Source organism: Periophthalmus magnuspinnatus, chromosome 14, assembly GCF_009829125.3.
Source record: "Periophthalmus magnuspinnatus isolate fPerMag1 chromosome 14, fPerMag1.2.pri, whole genome shotgun sequence".
In the NCBI taxonomy this organism is placed as follows: Eukaryota; Metazoa; Chordata; class Actinopteri; order Gobiiformes; family Gobiidae; genus Periophthalmus; species Periophthalmus magnuspinnatus.
Window position 1 is genome coordinate 1,756,935 of NC_047139.1, and position 15,988 is coordinate 1,772,922.

General features: G+C 50.0%; 1 protein-coding gene across 1 annotated transcript in view; it reads left to right on the plus strand.

Moving 5' to 3' along the window:
- acsl6 (acyl-CoA synthetase long chain family member 6) overlaps positions 1-15,988 on the plus strand; it is a 38,073-nt gene continuing 22,085 nt past the window's right edge. The window contains exons 1-5 of the mRNA XM_033978097.2: positions 1-167; positions 12,151-12,371; positions 14,176-14,290; positions 14,742-14,806; positions 15,855-15,956. Coding sequence (XP_033833988.1) covers positions 122-167; positions 12,151-12,371; positions 14,176-14,290; positions 14,742-14,806; positions 15,855-15,956 — 549 coding nt within the window. The 5' untranslated portion in view covers positions 1-121. The remainder of the gene's footprint in view (positions 168-12,150; positions 12,372-14,175; positions 14,291-14,741; positions 14,807-15,854; positions 15,957-15,988) is intronic.

Consider the following 15,988-nt stretch of genomic DNA (forward strand, 5'->3'; position numbering starts at 1 on the left):
CCCTGCTCTTCCTCTCTTCCTCCCCCCCTCCTCTTCGCCCTAATCTCGCGGATTGTCGGCGCGCTTGGTGCAGTCAGTGGTGCAGTTCTGAGCCGGGAGAAAACGCTGGCTCAATGAGGAGATGCTGGTTTTCGTGTTGGTCTCTGGCGCGCTCTGGGTTTTATTAGGTAAGTGTCCAAACTGTTTTTTTTTTGTTCCTGGTGGAGTTCTGGGTAATGTCGGGATGAGGCTGCACCTGCCCGACGTGCGTGTTGCCAGGCGACATCTTCTCTGCCGGCTTCTGGCGTGACTTTGCTGCTCCGGCCTCCTCCTCTGACACTCCACTTCCTCCGTGTCTCTGTCCCTCTTTTCTTTCGCAATCACACTGTTTTGCGCATTCACGTGTTTAGCTTCATTTTGCACCAGTGTGGGCGCGTTTCAGTGCATCACTTTCAGCTGTTTCGTTTTGCAAACTCCACGGTCAGACATTGGGTGGCTTCCCGTTGCGTTGAGCCAAAAGAGCCACGCGGTGCACTCGTTGTGTCTTTACGCGCGTGGTTCCGCTGCATCATTGGACGTGTGCGCTGTGGTGTTTTGTGCCACGTTGCGTAACCCCAAAATATCGCCAAATGGCTAATCTGTCCGTTTGAATGGGACGCTAAAGTCACAACACATAAAAACGTGCTTAAGGTCGTTGGACGTGCTGCGTAAACGGTCACGCGTGCGTCACATTTGGAACGTTTCGGAAGCGGCGTAAAGATGCGCCTGTTGTGTCTGATCATGGCGCTGTTTGGACCCCGTGTGCGGACTGAGCGGACGCGGTGGAGCCCAAACGCCGGTGGAGGCGGCACTGTCATGTCCTCCACCTCCATGCCCCGCTCAGTGATGGAGGCTCGGTGCGTGACGTGCGTCAGAGCTGCGCCGCTGATTGGCCGGAGCTGTCCAGTGCTGAAATCCCGGGGCGATCCTGCGGCCTGGACCGGCGGAACGAGAGGAGTCCACTGCGCATGTGCAACACGCCCCCTCCACTCCCTCCCCCTGTGATCCTCCTGTGCGCCTCCTCTGCTCCTCCTGTGATCCTCCTGTGCTCCTCCTCTGCTCCTCCTCTGCTGCTCCTCTGCTCCTCCTCTGCTGCTCCACTGCTCCTCCTCTTCTCCTCTTATGCTCCTCCTGTGATCCCCCTGTGCTCCTCCTGTTCTCCTCCTGTGCTCCCCCTGTGCTCCTCCTGTTCTCCTCCTCTGCTCCCCCTGTGCTCCTCCTCTGCTCCTCCTGTGCTCCTCCTCTTCTCTTCTGCTCTTCCTCTACTCCTCCTGTGATCCTCCTCTTCTCCTCCTGTGCTCCTCCTGTGCTCCTCCTGTGCTCCTCCTCTTCTCCTCCTCTGCTCCTCCTCCTCTCCTCTCCCCCACGCCCCGAAACACAGGGGCTCGAGGTTAAAATGCAGAGGAGTGAGGAAAGAGGGGAGAGGTGGAAAGGAGGAGAGGAATGAGACAGATAAAGGCCTATTGAGTGATTTTTTTTAGGTATATCTTGAGAACTAAACCAGGACTAAACCAGGACTAAACCAGGACTAAACCAGGACTAAACCAGGTCCACTCAGGCGTGGTGGTTGTAATGTCCTAAGTGGTGGAGCTGGTTTATTGGATATCAGCATTTTTAAACCCGCCCATTTAAGTCCGTTAGGTTAATGGGTTAACACACGACATGTGCTCCACACACACACAGCTCCACTCACACACAGCTCCACTCACACAGCTCCACTCACACAGCTCCACTCACACACAGCTCCACTCACACAGCTCCACTCACACAACTCCACACACACAGCTCCACACACACACAGCTCCACACACACACAGCTCCACTCACACAGCTCCACTCACACACAGCTCCACTCACACACAGCTCCACTCACACAGCTCCAAACACACAGCTCCACACACACACAGCTCCACACACACAGCTCCAAACACACAGCTCCACACACACACACAGCTCCACACACACACAGCTCCACTCACACAGCTCCACTCACACACAGCTCCACTCACACAGCTCCACTCACACACAGCTCCACTCACACAGCTCCACTCACACACAGCTCCACTCACACACAGCTCCACTCACACAGCTCCACTCACACACACACACACACACCCCCACACACACACACACACACACACACACAGCCCCTTTCACACAGTTTGCTTTGCTCTGGCTCTGCTTCAGTCTAACGTCCTTGATCTTGTGTTTATGAAGCTGAGGTCACTGTGGCAGATGTGACTCGTCCTGAGCCAATGTCACGGAAACGACGATTCAGTTTAGGGCCGTCAGAAGAAAATCAGATTCGACTCGATACCAAAACTCGATACTCAATACTCATTTCAGCAAGTATCGATACTAAAAAACTCCCATTGATAGAAATAGAAATGAACTTTTCCTGAGTTTATCTTTGTGTATGAGTCAAACTGCACTGACATGTCCACACCTGCAGGGGGAGCTCACGGGAAAAACACTATTTATGTAGAAAAAAGAACAAGACACTTTAAACTCGTGAATCGTGAGTTTAACGTGACTTTTTACCGATAAAAATGAAACAAATATGAACTTTCAGCAGTATCGGTTCATCGATATCTGTATCAGCCGGTGTTGCGATTCGATACCGCCGTTCGATACTGATTCTTTTCATATTCCAGATAAATATATTTGATTATTTTTACCAAAGTGAAAAGTTTAGTTGTGCTTTTTAGTTCATCTCTAGAGAAAGTCGTGGCCTCGCGTTGGGTTTTCAAAGGTAAATATCAGATGTCAGACATAACGGCTCGTCCTCGCGCTCGCCATCTGCTCCCGCCGCCCGTGTCACGTAGCACCTCAGTCTGTTAGCGTTAGCGTTAGCGTTAGCGTTAGCGTTAGCGTCGTGCAGGTGCGGCTTATTGTACATCTGTGTAACTGAACCCCTGTTTGGTTCACCTGCCCCCCACCTGTCCCCCTGTCCACAGTCTCTGCACCTGTCCACCTGTCCACAGTCTCTGCACCTGTCCACAGTCTCTGCACCTGTCCCCCTGTCCACAGTCTCTGCACCTGTCCACAGTCTCTGCACCTGTCCCCCTGTCCACAGTCTCTGCACTTGTCCACCTGTCCACAGTCTCTGCACCTGTCCCCCTGTCCACAGTCTCTGCACCTGTCCACCTGTCCACAGTCTCTGCACCTGTCCACCTGTCCACAGTCTCTGCACCTGTCCACCTGTCCACAGTCTCTGCACTTGTCCCCCTGTCCACAGTCTCTGTACCTATCCCCCTGTCCACAGTCTCTGCACCTGTCCACCTGTCCACAGTCTCTACACCTGTCCACAGTCTCTGCACCTGTCCCCCTGTCCACAGTCTCTGCACCTGTCCACAGTCTCTGCACCTGTCCCCCTGTCCACAGTCTCTGCACCTGTCCCCCTGTCCACAGTCTCTGCACCTGTCCCCCTGTCCACAGTCTCTACACCTGTCCACCTGTCCACAGTCTCTGCACCTGTCCACAGTCTCTGCACCTGTCCCCCTGTCCACAGTCTCTGCACCTGTCCACCTGTCCACAGTCTCTGCACCTGTCCACAGTCTCTGCACCTGTCCCCCTGTCCACAGTCTCTGCACCTGTCCCCCTGTCCACAGTCTCTGCACCTGTCCACAGTCTCTACACCTGTCCACCTGTCCACAGTCTCTGCACCTGTCCCCCTGTCCACAGTCTCTGCACCTGTCCACAGTCTCTGCACCTGTCCCCCTGTCCACAGTCTCTGCACCTGTCCACAGTCTCTGCACTTGTCCACCTGTCCACAGCACCTGTCTCATGTTTTATTCAGTAGGATCCTCCGTCCGCTCGTGTAAATCTAGACTTTTTCCCTGTTCAAAGTTTAATATGGATTGTCCAAACACGACGGTTAAAGAGCAAACGACAGAGACATGATTATTATTGAGACAAAAATCACAAACAAACAAACAAAAACCTAAATAATCATTAAAAGAAAAGAGGCAGAATAAAACCTTTTCAGTCATATGCACAGTCCTGGTTTAGTCCTGGTTTAGTCCTGGTTCAGTCCTGGTTTGGTCCTGGTTTAGTCCTGGTTCAGTCCTGGTTTAGTCCTGGTTCAGTCCTGGTTTAGTCCTGGTTCAGTCCTGGTTTAGTCCTGGTTTAGTCCTGGTTCAGTCCTGGTTTAGTCCTGGTTCAGTCCTGGTTTAGTCCTGGTTTAGTCCCGGTTCAGTCCTGGTTTAGTCCTGGTTCAGTCCTGGTTTAGTCCCGGTTCAGTCCTGGTTTAGTCCTGGTTTAGTCCTGGTTCAGTCCTGGTTTGGTCCTGGTTTAGTCCTGGTTCAGTCCTGGTTTAGTCCTGGTTCAGTCCTGGTTTAGTCCTGGTTCAGTCCTGGTTTAGTCCTGGTTTAGTCCTGGTTCAGTCCTGGTTTAGTCCTGGTTCAGTCCTGGTTTAGTCCTGGTTTAGTCCCGGTTCAGTCCTGGTTTAGTCCTGGTTCAGTCCTGGTTTAGTCCCGGTTCAGTCCTGGTTTAGTCCTGGTTTAGTCCTGGTTTAGTCCTGGTTTAGTCCTGGTTCAGTCCTCCTCATGTGGGAGATGTTCTTTGGTGCTGGTCCATGGAGAGACTTGTTCACACTGAGCTGCTTTAAAGACTCTGAGCCACAGGAGCCACAGGAGCCACAGGAGCCACAGGACACATGTGTGAAGTACTTCCTGGTTCTAGTCCTGACCCGAGCAGCAGTGTTCTGGATGTTCTGGATGTTCTGGATGTTCTGGATGTTCTGGATGTTCTGCATGTTCTGGATGTTCTGGATGTTCTGTTCTGTGGCTCGTTTGGAGAGTCCAGTGATCAGGACGTTACAGTCGTCTAATCTACTGGACACAAATGCAGGATAAGTCTGAGTCTGGGTTTGACCTTTGACCTTTGACATGTTTTTCGTGGTAAAAAGCTGCAGATGTTATTGATTTGATGTGTCTGTTAAAGTTCAAAGTCCATTATTACCCTGAGATTTCTGTCCTGAGTTGAAGGTTTTAGAGAGAGAGACTGGAGGTGACGCTGACACTTTCTCTGTGACTCTGACTTGAGTCTTGTCTTTTATCTGGAGAAAGTTGTTTTTCCTCCACACACTGATCTGTTGATGCAGTGAATCCACTGGTCCAGATTCACCTGCTGCAGTGAGACATAGATCTGACTCGTCTGCAGATGATCTGCTTTATATATAGATATATTGAATATTGAGCTAAACTAAAGTGTTCCTGTTCCAAAGTGTGTGCGTGTGTGTGTGTGTGGGGGGGGGGGGTGTGCGTGTGTGTGCGGGTGTGTGTGTGTGTGTGTGTGTGGGGGGGGGGGGGGGGGTGCGTGTGTGTGCGGGTGTGTGTGTGTGTGTGTGTGTGCGTGTGTGTGTGTGTTTTCTTAATGTTGATAGATTCTGATGGAGCCTGAGTGTCTCTGTGCTAACTCAGCAACACTGTGCTCTCTCTCCTCTTCTCCCCTTTTGTCTGATACTAATTGTCTCTCTCCTTTCTTTTTCTATCATTTCATACCTTTTCAGGTTTAGTCCTGGTTTAGTCCTGGTTTAGTCCTGGTTCAGTCCTGGTTTAGTCCTGGTTTAGTTCCTGGTTTAGTCCTGGTTTAGTCCTGGTTCAGTCCTGGTTCAGTCCTGGTTTAGTCCTGGTTTAGTCCTGGTTCAGTCCTGGTTTAGTCCTGGTTTAGTTCCTGGTTTAGTCCTGGTTTAGTCCTGGTTCAGTCCTGGTTCAGTCCTGGTTTAGTCCTGGTTTAGTTCCTGGTTTAGTCCTGGTTTAGTCCTGGTTTAGTCCTGGTTCTTTAATACATTTATGAACTTAAAACATCTGTCTGTACTTTTACCTGAGTATTTTTGACCGTGGTACCTGTACTTTTACTGTACTTTTGCTGGAGTAATACTCATAGTAGTGAGTACTTCTGATACCTTTGTGTTTTCAGTTTAGATTTGAGACGTCGGTTTGTGATTTGCCTCTGATGCAAATGGCCCGACAATGCAAATATGAGATAAGAACAGAGAGAGAGAGGGGGGGAGGGGGGGGGGGAGGGGGAGAGGGGGAGAGGAGGAGAGAGAGAGGGGGAGAGGAGGAGGGGGGAGAAAAGGAGGAGGAGAGGGGGAGGAGGGGAGAGAGAGGAGGAGGAGGAGGGAGAGGGAGAGAGTGAGGGAGAGAGGGGGAGAGAGGGGAGAGGAGGAGGAGGAGGAGGGGAGAGAGTGAGGGAGAGAGGGGGAGAGAGGGGAGAGGAGGAGGAGGGAGAGGGAGGGAGAGAGAGGGGGAGAGGAGGAGGAGGAGGAGGAGGAGGAGGGGAGAGAGTGAGGGAGAGAGGGGGAGAGGGGGGAGAGAGGGGAGAGGAGGAGGAGAGAAAGAGAGAGGGGAGAGGAGGAGGAGAGGGCAGAGTAGAGAGAGACGGGGAGAGGGAGAAGGGGGGAGGAGGGGGGAGCGAGAGGAGAGAGATAGAGAGAAAGAGAAAGGGGGAGAGGAGGAGGAGGGAGAGAGAGAGTGAGGGAGAGAGGGGGGAGAGGAGGAGGGGAGAGAGAGAGAGTGAGGGAGAGAGGGGGAGAGGAGGAGCAGAGGGCAGAGTAGAGAGAGACGGGAAGAGGGAGAAGGGGGGGAGGAGGGGGGAGCGAGAGGAGAGAGAGAGGAGGGGAGGAGAGGGAGAGATAGAGAGAAAGAGAGGGGTAGAGGAGGAGAGAGAGAGGGGGGGAGGTCAGGAGATAGATTAAGGAGGGGGAAGAGGAGAAAGATAAGAGGAGAGGGGGAGTAGGAGGGAGGAGAGAGAGTAGGTGGAGAGAGAGAGAGAGAGAGAGAGGGAAGAGGAGATGGGGGACAGACAGAGGGAAAGAAGTGAGTGAGTGAGCCAAAGGAGAGAAGAGACAAAGGGATAGAGGAGGAGGGAGGAGAGAGGGGGAGATAAAAGGGAAATTGAAGGGAGGTCGAGCATGTATGATGACGGGAGAGGAGGAGGAGGAGGAGGAGGAGGAGGAGGAGGAGGAGGAGGAGGAGGAGGAGGAGGAGAGGGGGCGTGTCCAGACTGAGGTGGTGTGATACGGGAGCCTCTCAGGCTCAAATCTCAGGCTCAGATCTGGCTCTGTGCCTGTGACTCTCTGCAGCCGTTTACACAGAGACAGAGACATGTGTGTCAGATGCCCTCCCGTCCTCCCGTCCTCCTGTGTGTCAGATGCCCTCCCGTCCTCCTGTGTCCCTGTGTGTCAGATGCCCTCCCAGACGTGAGGTGTTTGATAGTGGACTCATGAACACGGAGGATGTGATACTTTGACCCCAACGTGGAGGTCAGACCGTCCTCCTGATGCCCGTCTCTCAGGTGGAGCAGGAGTTGGACCTCGTGTCTCTCAGGTGGAGCAGGAGCGTCTTCATTTTCTCTGTTAAAAACACCAAACTGAACGAGTCCAGACGGAAGTGAAACAGACAGTGGACAGGGACAGTTGACAGAGACAGTAGACAGTGGACAGTGGACAGAGACAGTAGACAGGGACAGTGGACAGGGACAGTGGACAGAAACATACAGACTCATTTAAGCCACAAAACTCTAAACCCAAGAGACGATTTACACAGAATCACCTCTGAATCTGTAAATGAGACGACGACACAGTTTATTCAACTTGAGGGGTCAGAGGTCAGAGGTCAGAGGCTGTCGACTGTGGTGATGTCACGCTCCAGATGTGTGATGTCATCAGCGTTAAATACGATTGGCCTGTAGGGTGTGTGATGTCACGTGAGACGCTGACGCTGAGCTCAGACAGGTGGTTACTGCAGGTCACACGGGCCTAATCCCACACAGGGTTAATCACCGTGACGACGAGATGGGCCGATGGGCGGAGCTTAGCCGCCCTGCCCTCCGCTAATGCAGCCACCTGTGTGTGTGTGTGTGAGTGTGTGTGCGTGTAGGGGTGTGTTTAGGGGTGTGTGTGTGTGTGTGTGTAACATGTAACACAAAATTATTTTAAGGACTAAACCAGGACTGAACCAGGACTAAACCAGGACTGAACCAGGACTAAACCAGGACTGAACCAGGAATGAACTAGGACTGAACCAGGACTAAACCAGGACTAAACCAGGACTGAACCAGGACTAAACCAGGAATGAACCAGGACTAAACCAGGACTGAACCAGGAATGAACTAGGACTGAACCAGGACTAAACCAGGACTAAACCAGGACTAAACCAGGAATGAACCAGGACTGAACCAGGACTAAACCAGGACTGAACCAGGACTAAACCAGGAATGAACCAGGACTGAACCAGGACTAAACCAGGACTGAACCAGGACTAAACCAGGAATGAACCAGGACTGAACCAGGACTAAACCAGGACTAAACCAGGACTAAACCAGGAATGAACCAGGACTAAACCAGGACTGGTCCATGGTGTGAGACACTTCAGTATAAACAGACTCAGGACAGACTCATTTCTGTCAGTGGGACTTTTTTAGTATCGATACTCAGATGAGTATGTAGTTTCGATTCTAGTTGTAGTATCGATTCCGATCTGACTTTCAGAGCTGATGTTCTTGTTTTGTGTTGAGTGACTGAAGTTCAGGCCGTGAATATTTGAGTGTGATTTTTTTGGGGCCGTGTCCAGTTTTGGTTCTATTTTTCAAAGACTCGGACACTTGTTTCTTCCTGTAAATCTGTAAACCCTGATGAGCAGTTAGAGCGTCAGCATCTGATCCTCAGGAAGGGCATCTGACACACAGGGACATCTCAGAACATGTGGACAGCTCTAAACTCCAGAGGTTTTTATGCAGACTAAGCCTTTGTGATCGTGTGGATTGTGTTGAGTCTTTCAGCTCCAGAGGAAACCCGTCCAGACACAGGTAGAACATGCAACACCTCACAGACACCGGTGACTGGGAATCTAACCCACAGCCCGGTTCCTCAGAGTGTCTGGCGTCGCGTTTGCCCGACAGTTCCCTCTGCTCCTCTGTTTGTTCTGTTCGTTCCTGTAGAGTCGTGTTGTTTCAGCTGAGACCAGAGTCACGTCCAAAACAACAAACTTTTAAAAACAATAAACCAAATATAAACCGGATGATCCTGGACCTGGACCCTGGACCTGGACCCTGGACCTGGACCCTGGACCATGGACCTGGACCCGGACCTGGACCCTGGACCCTGGACCTGGACCTGGACCTGGACCTGGACATACAATGTACATCTGCATTAAAATACAAGGAACAGAACAGAAAAACAAAACCTCAGAGCAACAGGATCATTACAGCGTTTAAAAAGGCCCATATTAAAGGGCCCATATTAAAGGGCCCATATTAAAGGGCCCATATTAAAGGGCCCATATTAAAGGGCCCATATTAAAGGGCCCATATTAAAGGGCCCATATTCCTCTACTCTCTGATCTGTTCTAATGTCGTTTCCTCGTCTCACACAGACCTGGAGTTGTTGTGTTTTGTTTCATTCTCACATGTTTAACACAAACTCTGCAGATTTAGGCTGAGTTCTTCTCTCAAACTGAAAACACTCTGTTCCACCTTGTGATGTCATCATGTGGTAATACAGGAAGTGCTCCGCTGTGTTTTAAACTCCACACACCTTCATTTCTAGAATCATTTGGATCATTAATTTCAAACCTGGAATTGCTTCAATCTCCACTGAACTAAAGGTAAAAGGAGCTGTTCACTTGAAAACTACCACTTGATGACATCACAAGGTGGAACGTCGCATTTTGATCTTTGTAGATGTTACAGACTAATAATAAAGTGTGACTCAAACATGTGAATGAAACAAAACACAACTCCAGGTCTGTTTTTGAGGATATAACAGCGTTAGAACATGGATTATACTTCTACATCTGCTGACCGCTCGGACCGCTCTGACCACTTCTCCTCCTTCAAATAAACGTACAAAATCATCTCGATCGGAAGTGTCTGTTCCCACGGCCCTCGCGTTTTACCCAGCATGCTCTGCACTTCAGACAAACAGGAAGTGAAGAGGAGCAGACAGGAAGTCATAGAGCGCCGTGTGACTGCAAGAGGAAGTGAAACCCACCAGAATAAAACCGCCCGAGCGCGGCGTTGGGCCCGGTCAGACCAGGACGACTGCGGTGACCACACGAGCACGTCAGACTGGACACTGAGGGACATCTGTGTGTCCCTCAGTGTCCAGTAGGTTCATAGTGTGTACTGTGTGTATGTGTGTACTGGTCTGTGTGTGTGATACACAGAGAAACACACACACATCAGGATAAAGACTTGGTTTAGTCCTGGTTTAGTCCTGGTTCAGTCCTGGTTTAGTCCTGGTTCAGTCCTGGTTCAGTCCTGGTCCAGTGCTGGTTCAGTCCTGGTTTAGTCTTGGTTTAGTCCTGGTTTAGCCCTGGTTCAGTCCTGGTTTAGTCCTGGTTTGGTCCTGGTTTAGTTCTGGTTTAGTCCTGGTTTAGTCCTGGTTTAGTCCTGGTTTAGTCCTGGTTTAGTCCTGGTTTAGTCCTGGTTTGGTCCTGGTTTATTCCTGGTTTAGTCCTTGTTTGGTCCTGGTTTGGTCCTGGTTTAGTCCTGGTTTAGTCCTGGTTTAGTCCTGGTTTGGTCCTGGTTTATTCCTGGTTTAGTCCTTGTTTGGTCCTGGTTTAGTCCTGGTTTAGTCCTGGTTTGGTCCTGGTTTATTCCTGGTTTAGTCCTTGTTTGGTCCTGGTTTAGTCCTGGCTTTATTGTGCTTGTGTCTTTATGGTTCTCATCTCTGTGGATCATTTTGTTATATTTTACACATTTTAAATCATAATATTCATCTAAAACCACTTAATAAAAGAAATAAATCCGCCGACTTCCGCGTTAGAAACCTGCAGTGTCCAATGGGACCTCACGTCGCCGTAAATGTCGTCACAACAAAGCGCCGCTGTAGCGCCCCCTGTGGACAGATGCACGTCACACTAGAGCAGCACTTTTTTTTTTTCATTTGTACCAAAATGACGACGCGACGCTGCAGAATCCTACGAGTATCAACGATTAAGAAAATAAAACTGGAGAAGGAAGAGCGGACGTCACAGTGGGCGTGTCACAGTGGGCGTGTCACAGTGGGCGTGTCACAGTGGGCGTGTCACAGTGGGCGTGTCACAGTGGGCGTGTCACAGTGGACGTGTCACAGTGGGCGTGTCACAGTGGGCGTGTCACAGTGGGCGTGTCACAGTGGGCGTGTCACAGTGGGCGTGTCACAGTGGGCGTGTCACAGTGGGTTAATTAGTTAAGCGTTAATTTAAACAAAGTGTTTTTCCCACGTTCCCTGACCAGACCATGTTTGCACTTGTATTTTGCGGTGTGTTTTTTTTTGCTGACCTCTGCAGTGGACTCGCCGCGCTCTGGGATCGCCGCCTTTTCTTCTTCTGCTTTTATTAAACTGTGCCAGTGTTTTTATCTCGCTTTTCCCCTGAATCAGCTTCAATATTTTCCACACGTCTGAGTTGTGGAGTTTCGTCTCGAGATCAAAACTCGTGACCTGAAACCTGCGTTTGGTTTGAAGTTGTTAATTGCTATGGAAACGGAATAAACTGGTCATAATCCTGAAGCCCATGAAAGAAGATCTGGAGACTCAGAGACACAGAGAGAACACGCAAACTCCGTGTCTGTGTGGAGTTTGCATGTTCTCCCTGTGTCTTTGTGGAGTTTGCGTGTTCTCTCTGTGTCTGTGTGGAGTTTGCATGTTCTCTCTGTGTCTTTGTGGAGTTTGCATATTCTCTCTGTGTCTGTGTGGAGTTTGCGTGTTCTCTCTGTGTCTGTGTGGAGTTTGCATGTTCTCTCTGTGTCTTTGTGGAGTTTGCGTGTTCTCTCTGTGTCTGTGTGGAGTTTGCATGTTCTCTCTGTGTCTGTGTGGAGTTTGCATGTTCTCTCTGTGTCTTTGTGGAGTTTGCATATTCTCTCTGTGTCTGTGTGGAGTTTGCGTGTTCTCTCTGTGTCTGTGTGGAGTTTGCGTGTTCTCTCTGTGTCCGTGTGGAGTTTGCGTGTTCTCTCTGTGTCCGGTTTTCCCCATCAGCTCAAAACATTCACATCAGGTTAAATCCTCCAGCTCAGGTCTGACCCAGAGACACTGAGGGACGGGTCAAATGCAGAGGACAAATGTTCCTTTGTACCTGAACGTCCACCTTAAGTGTGTCTGAAATGACTTCAAAAGTTTCTTTTGTGTTTGTGTTTGTGTTCCAGAGTTGAGTTCGACGCTGATGGAGAAGATGCAGGCCCAGGAGCTGATGACCGGCCTCAGGGTCCCAGAGATGGAGGACTTGGGGCACTTGGTTCGGTCCCTGCCCCCCTCGGCGCTGGTCGGGATCGGGGCCCTCGCGGCTGTTCTGGCCTATTGGTTTGCCACGAGGCCACGCCCCATCCGCTCCCCCTGCAGCCTCCAGCACCAGTCTGAGGAGGTCCCGGTAAGAAACTGCACCCAGAGACAGGGGCGGAGACTGGGCCCTGACACATAGAGACGGTCCTGACACATAGAGAGGGCCCTGACACATAGAGACGGTCCTGACACGTAGAGACGGTCCTGACACATAGAGAGGGCCCTGACACATAGACTGGGTCCTGACACATAGAGAGGGCCCTGACACATAGAGAGGGTCCTGACACATAAAGAGGGCCCTGACACATAGACAGGGCCCTGACACATAGAGAGGGCCCTGACACATAGAGACGGCCCTGACACATAGAGAGGGCCCTGACACATAGAGACGGCCCTGACACATAGACAGAGTCCTGACACATAGGCAGGGCCCTGACACATAGAGACGGTCCTGACACATAGAGAGGGCCCTGACACATAGAGAGGGTCCTGACACATAGAGAGGGCCCTGACACATAGAGAGGGTCCTGACACATAGAGAGGGCCCTGACACATAGAGAGGGACCTGACACATAGAGAGGGCCCTGACACATAGAGAGGGTCCTGACACATAAAGAGGGCCCTGACACATAGACAGGGCCCTGACACATAGAGAGGGCCCTGACACATAGAGACGGCCCTGACACATAGAGAGGGCCCTGACACATAGAGAGGGTCCTGACACATAAAGAGGGCCCTGACACATAGACAGGGCCCTGACACATAGAGAGGGACCTGACACATAGAGAGGGACCTGACACATAGAGAGGGCCCTGACACATAGAGAGGGACCTGACACATAGAGAGGGCCCTGACACATAGAGAGGGTCCTGACACATAAAGAGGGCCCTGACACATAGACAGGGCCCTGACACATAGAGAGGGCCCTGACACATAGAGAGGGACCTGACACATAGAGAGGGCCCTGACACATAGAGAGGGTCCTGACACATAAAGAGGGCCCTGACACATAGACAGGGCCCTGACACATAGAGAGGGACCTGACACATAGAGAGGGTCCTAGGCCAACACCATACATCATACATAGGAAAAAAAACAATAAAACAGACTGGACCCTTAGAGCGCAGACTGGACCCATAGAGCGCCTGATTTGAAACAGGAGCCAGAGCTGCACAGGCCTGATGTGTCTCGTGTGTTAGTTCTTGTCTCGATCTGCAGTGGTCTGGACGTTCTGTTCTGTTCTGACAAAGAATCACAATGATCCAGATGCCACGTCACAAATGTGTGGATCGCTTTTTTAAAATCCGCCTGTGGAAGGTCGAGCCTCAACTGAAAGAATCTGGACTGGAGAGTTTAATGTGTTTTTGACTGATGTGAAGTTGTTGTTTTCATTTTTCTGGTTCAGAGTTCGACCCGTCAGAGCACAGTGTGGGTCCATGTTGTACTTTAATGCAGATGCACATGACCCTCGGCGTGTGTCACTGACTCAAGTGCTGCCTTGACCTTTGACCCTGAGGAGGTGGAGTCAGCAGATGTGTTAAACCGCGCCCCCAGGGTCTGACACTGTTGCGTCGTCTTAGAAATTTATGACTCTCACATTTACAAATGTCCCCTTCCCCCTCTTCTTTCTCTCCATCTCCTCTTCTCTGTCTCTCCCTGCCTCTCTTTTCCTCTCTTGCTTTTCTTCCACTATTATCTCTCTCTCTCCCTCTTTCCCCCATCTCTTTGTCCCCCTCTCTCTCTCCCTCTCTCTCACTTCCTCCTCTCTACCCTGTTCTCTCTCTCACTTGTCTCTTTGTCTTCCTCTCTTTCTCTCTCTCCCTCTTCCTCCCCTTTCCCCCTGCACTCTCCCCCTCTTCTCTTTCTCTCTCTCTTTCTCCTTCTCTCCTCAGAATGAAGGAGGGGGGAGGAGGTCCATGATGGGCGACCCGACCAAGCTGCTGACGCATTACCATGACGACGCTCGCACACTTTACGAGGTGTTTCAGAGGGGACTCAACATCACCGGTGAGTCCTGGTTTAGTCCTGGTTAAACGTGTACTTACAGAAGTACTTAACTTAACTTATACTTATATATACTTATATATACTTATATATATATATATATATATATATATATATATATATATATATATATATATATATATATATATATATATATATATATATATATATATATATATATATATATATATATATATATATATATATATACACCGGTGGGGTTCAGTACCTCCACTGTACTGTTATAGAGTGTTCTATTGTCCAACAATAAGGAAGTGTGTGTTAGCATGCTAGTTGCTGTTAGCTGTTTAAAATGAACCTGTCGTCAAACTAATCACACAAAAACATAACCACTTAATGACATCATGAAGTGGGACCAGGTGCTCTGAGATGTAAATAAATCAGAGGTGAATATAAAAACAAACTAAATGTTGTTGTGTTTCTGTTGTTTCAGGTGACGGCCCCTGTCTCGGCTCCCGTCTGCCCAACCAGCCCTACAAATGGCTCTCCTACAGAGAGGTGTGTGTGAACGGCAACGGACAGTGTGTGTAAAGTGTGTGACGTGTGTGACATGTGTGAAGTGTGTGACATGTGTGAAGTGTGTGAAGTGTGTGACATGTGTGAAGTGTGTGACGTGTGTGAAGTCTGTGACATGTGTGTAGTGTGTGACACGTGTGAAGTGTGTGTAGTGTGTGACATGTGTGAAGTGTGTGACACGTGTGAAGTGTGTGAAGTGTGTGACACGTGTGAAGTGTGTGACACGTGTGAAGTGTGTGAAGTGTGTGACATGTGTGAAGTGTGTGACACGTGTGAAGTGTGTGAAGTGTGTGAAGTGTGTGACATGTGTGAAGTGTGTGAAGTGTGTGAAGTGTGTGAAGTGTGTGAAGTGTGTGAAGTGTGTGACATGTGTGAAGTGTGTGAAGTGTGTGACATGTGTGAAGTGTGTGAAGTGTGTGACATGTGTGAAGTGTGTGAAGTGTGTGAAGTGTGTGAAGTGTGTGAAAGGAGGTGCTGAGTTGTTGCACAGTGAGGCCTAAAAATAGATTATGAAAGTTGAATTTCCTTCATGACGACTCGGATTTTCCGCTGGATTTTCCTGTGAATTTTGCTCCCGGTGAAGCTGCAGGTCCAGACTCGTCTGGAGCAGAGACTCACAGCAGCTCCTCCGGAAAACGAAACTCAACAGACTCAAGAGATTCAACAGATTCAGAGCTTTTATTGTCATTTGTACATTAAAGATTTAAATAAACACATGGAACACCAGAGGATACAGAGAAAATGAGGCAGAAAATAGATAAATAATAAGAGAAAGAGAGAATAGAGTCCCGCAGACAGACGTCCCGCAGACAGATACCTGAGAGCGACTTGTTTCTGTCAAACAAAGCTCAGATTAAAGGCTAACGGAGCTTCAGACAGAGCAGTGCGTTCAGTTAGCATCACACTAAGGATGATGATTGACAGGTTGCTCCGGGCGCTCGTTTGGGTTCAAAGGTGGTGTATCAAAGGTTATGTGATGTTATGGCACATGTTTGTCATTGACCTTATATGGACGTGTCTTCCTGTCCAGGTGAACGCGAGGGCGGAGCATCTGGGATCGGGGCTGCTGCACCAGGGCTGTCAACCCAACCCCAACCAGTTCATCGGAGTGTTTGCTCAGAACCGCCCCGAGGTACAAAACCACAGTGATATGATGTAATGAGA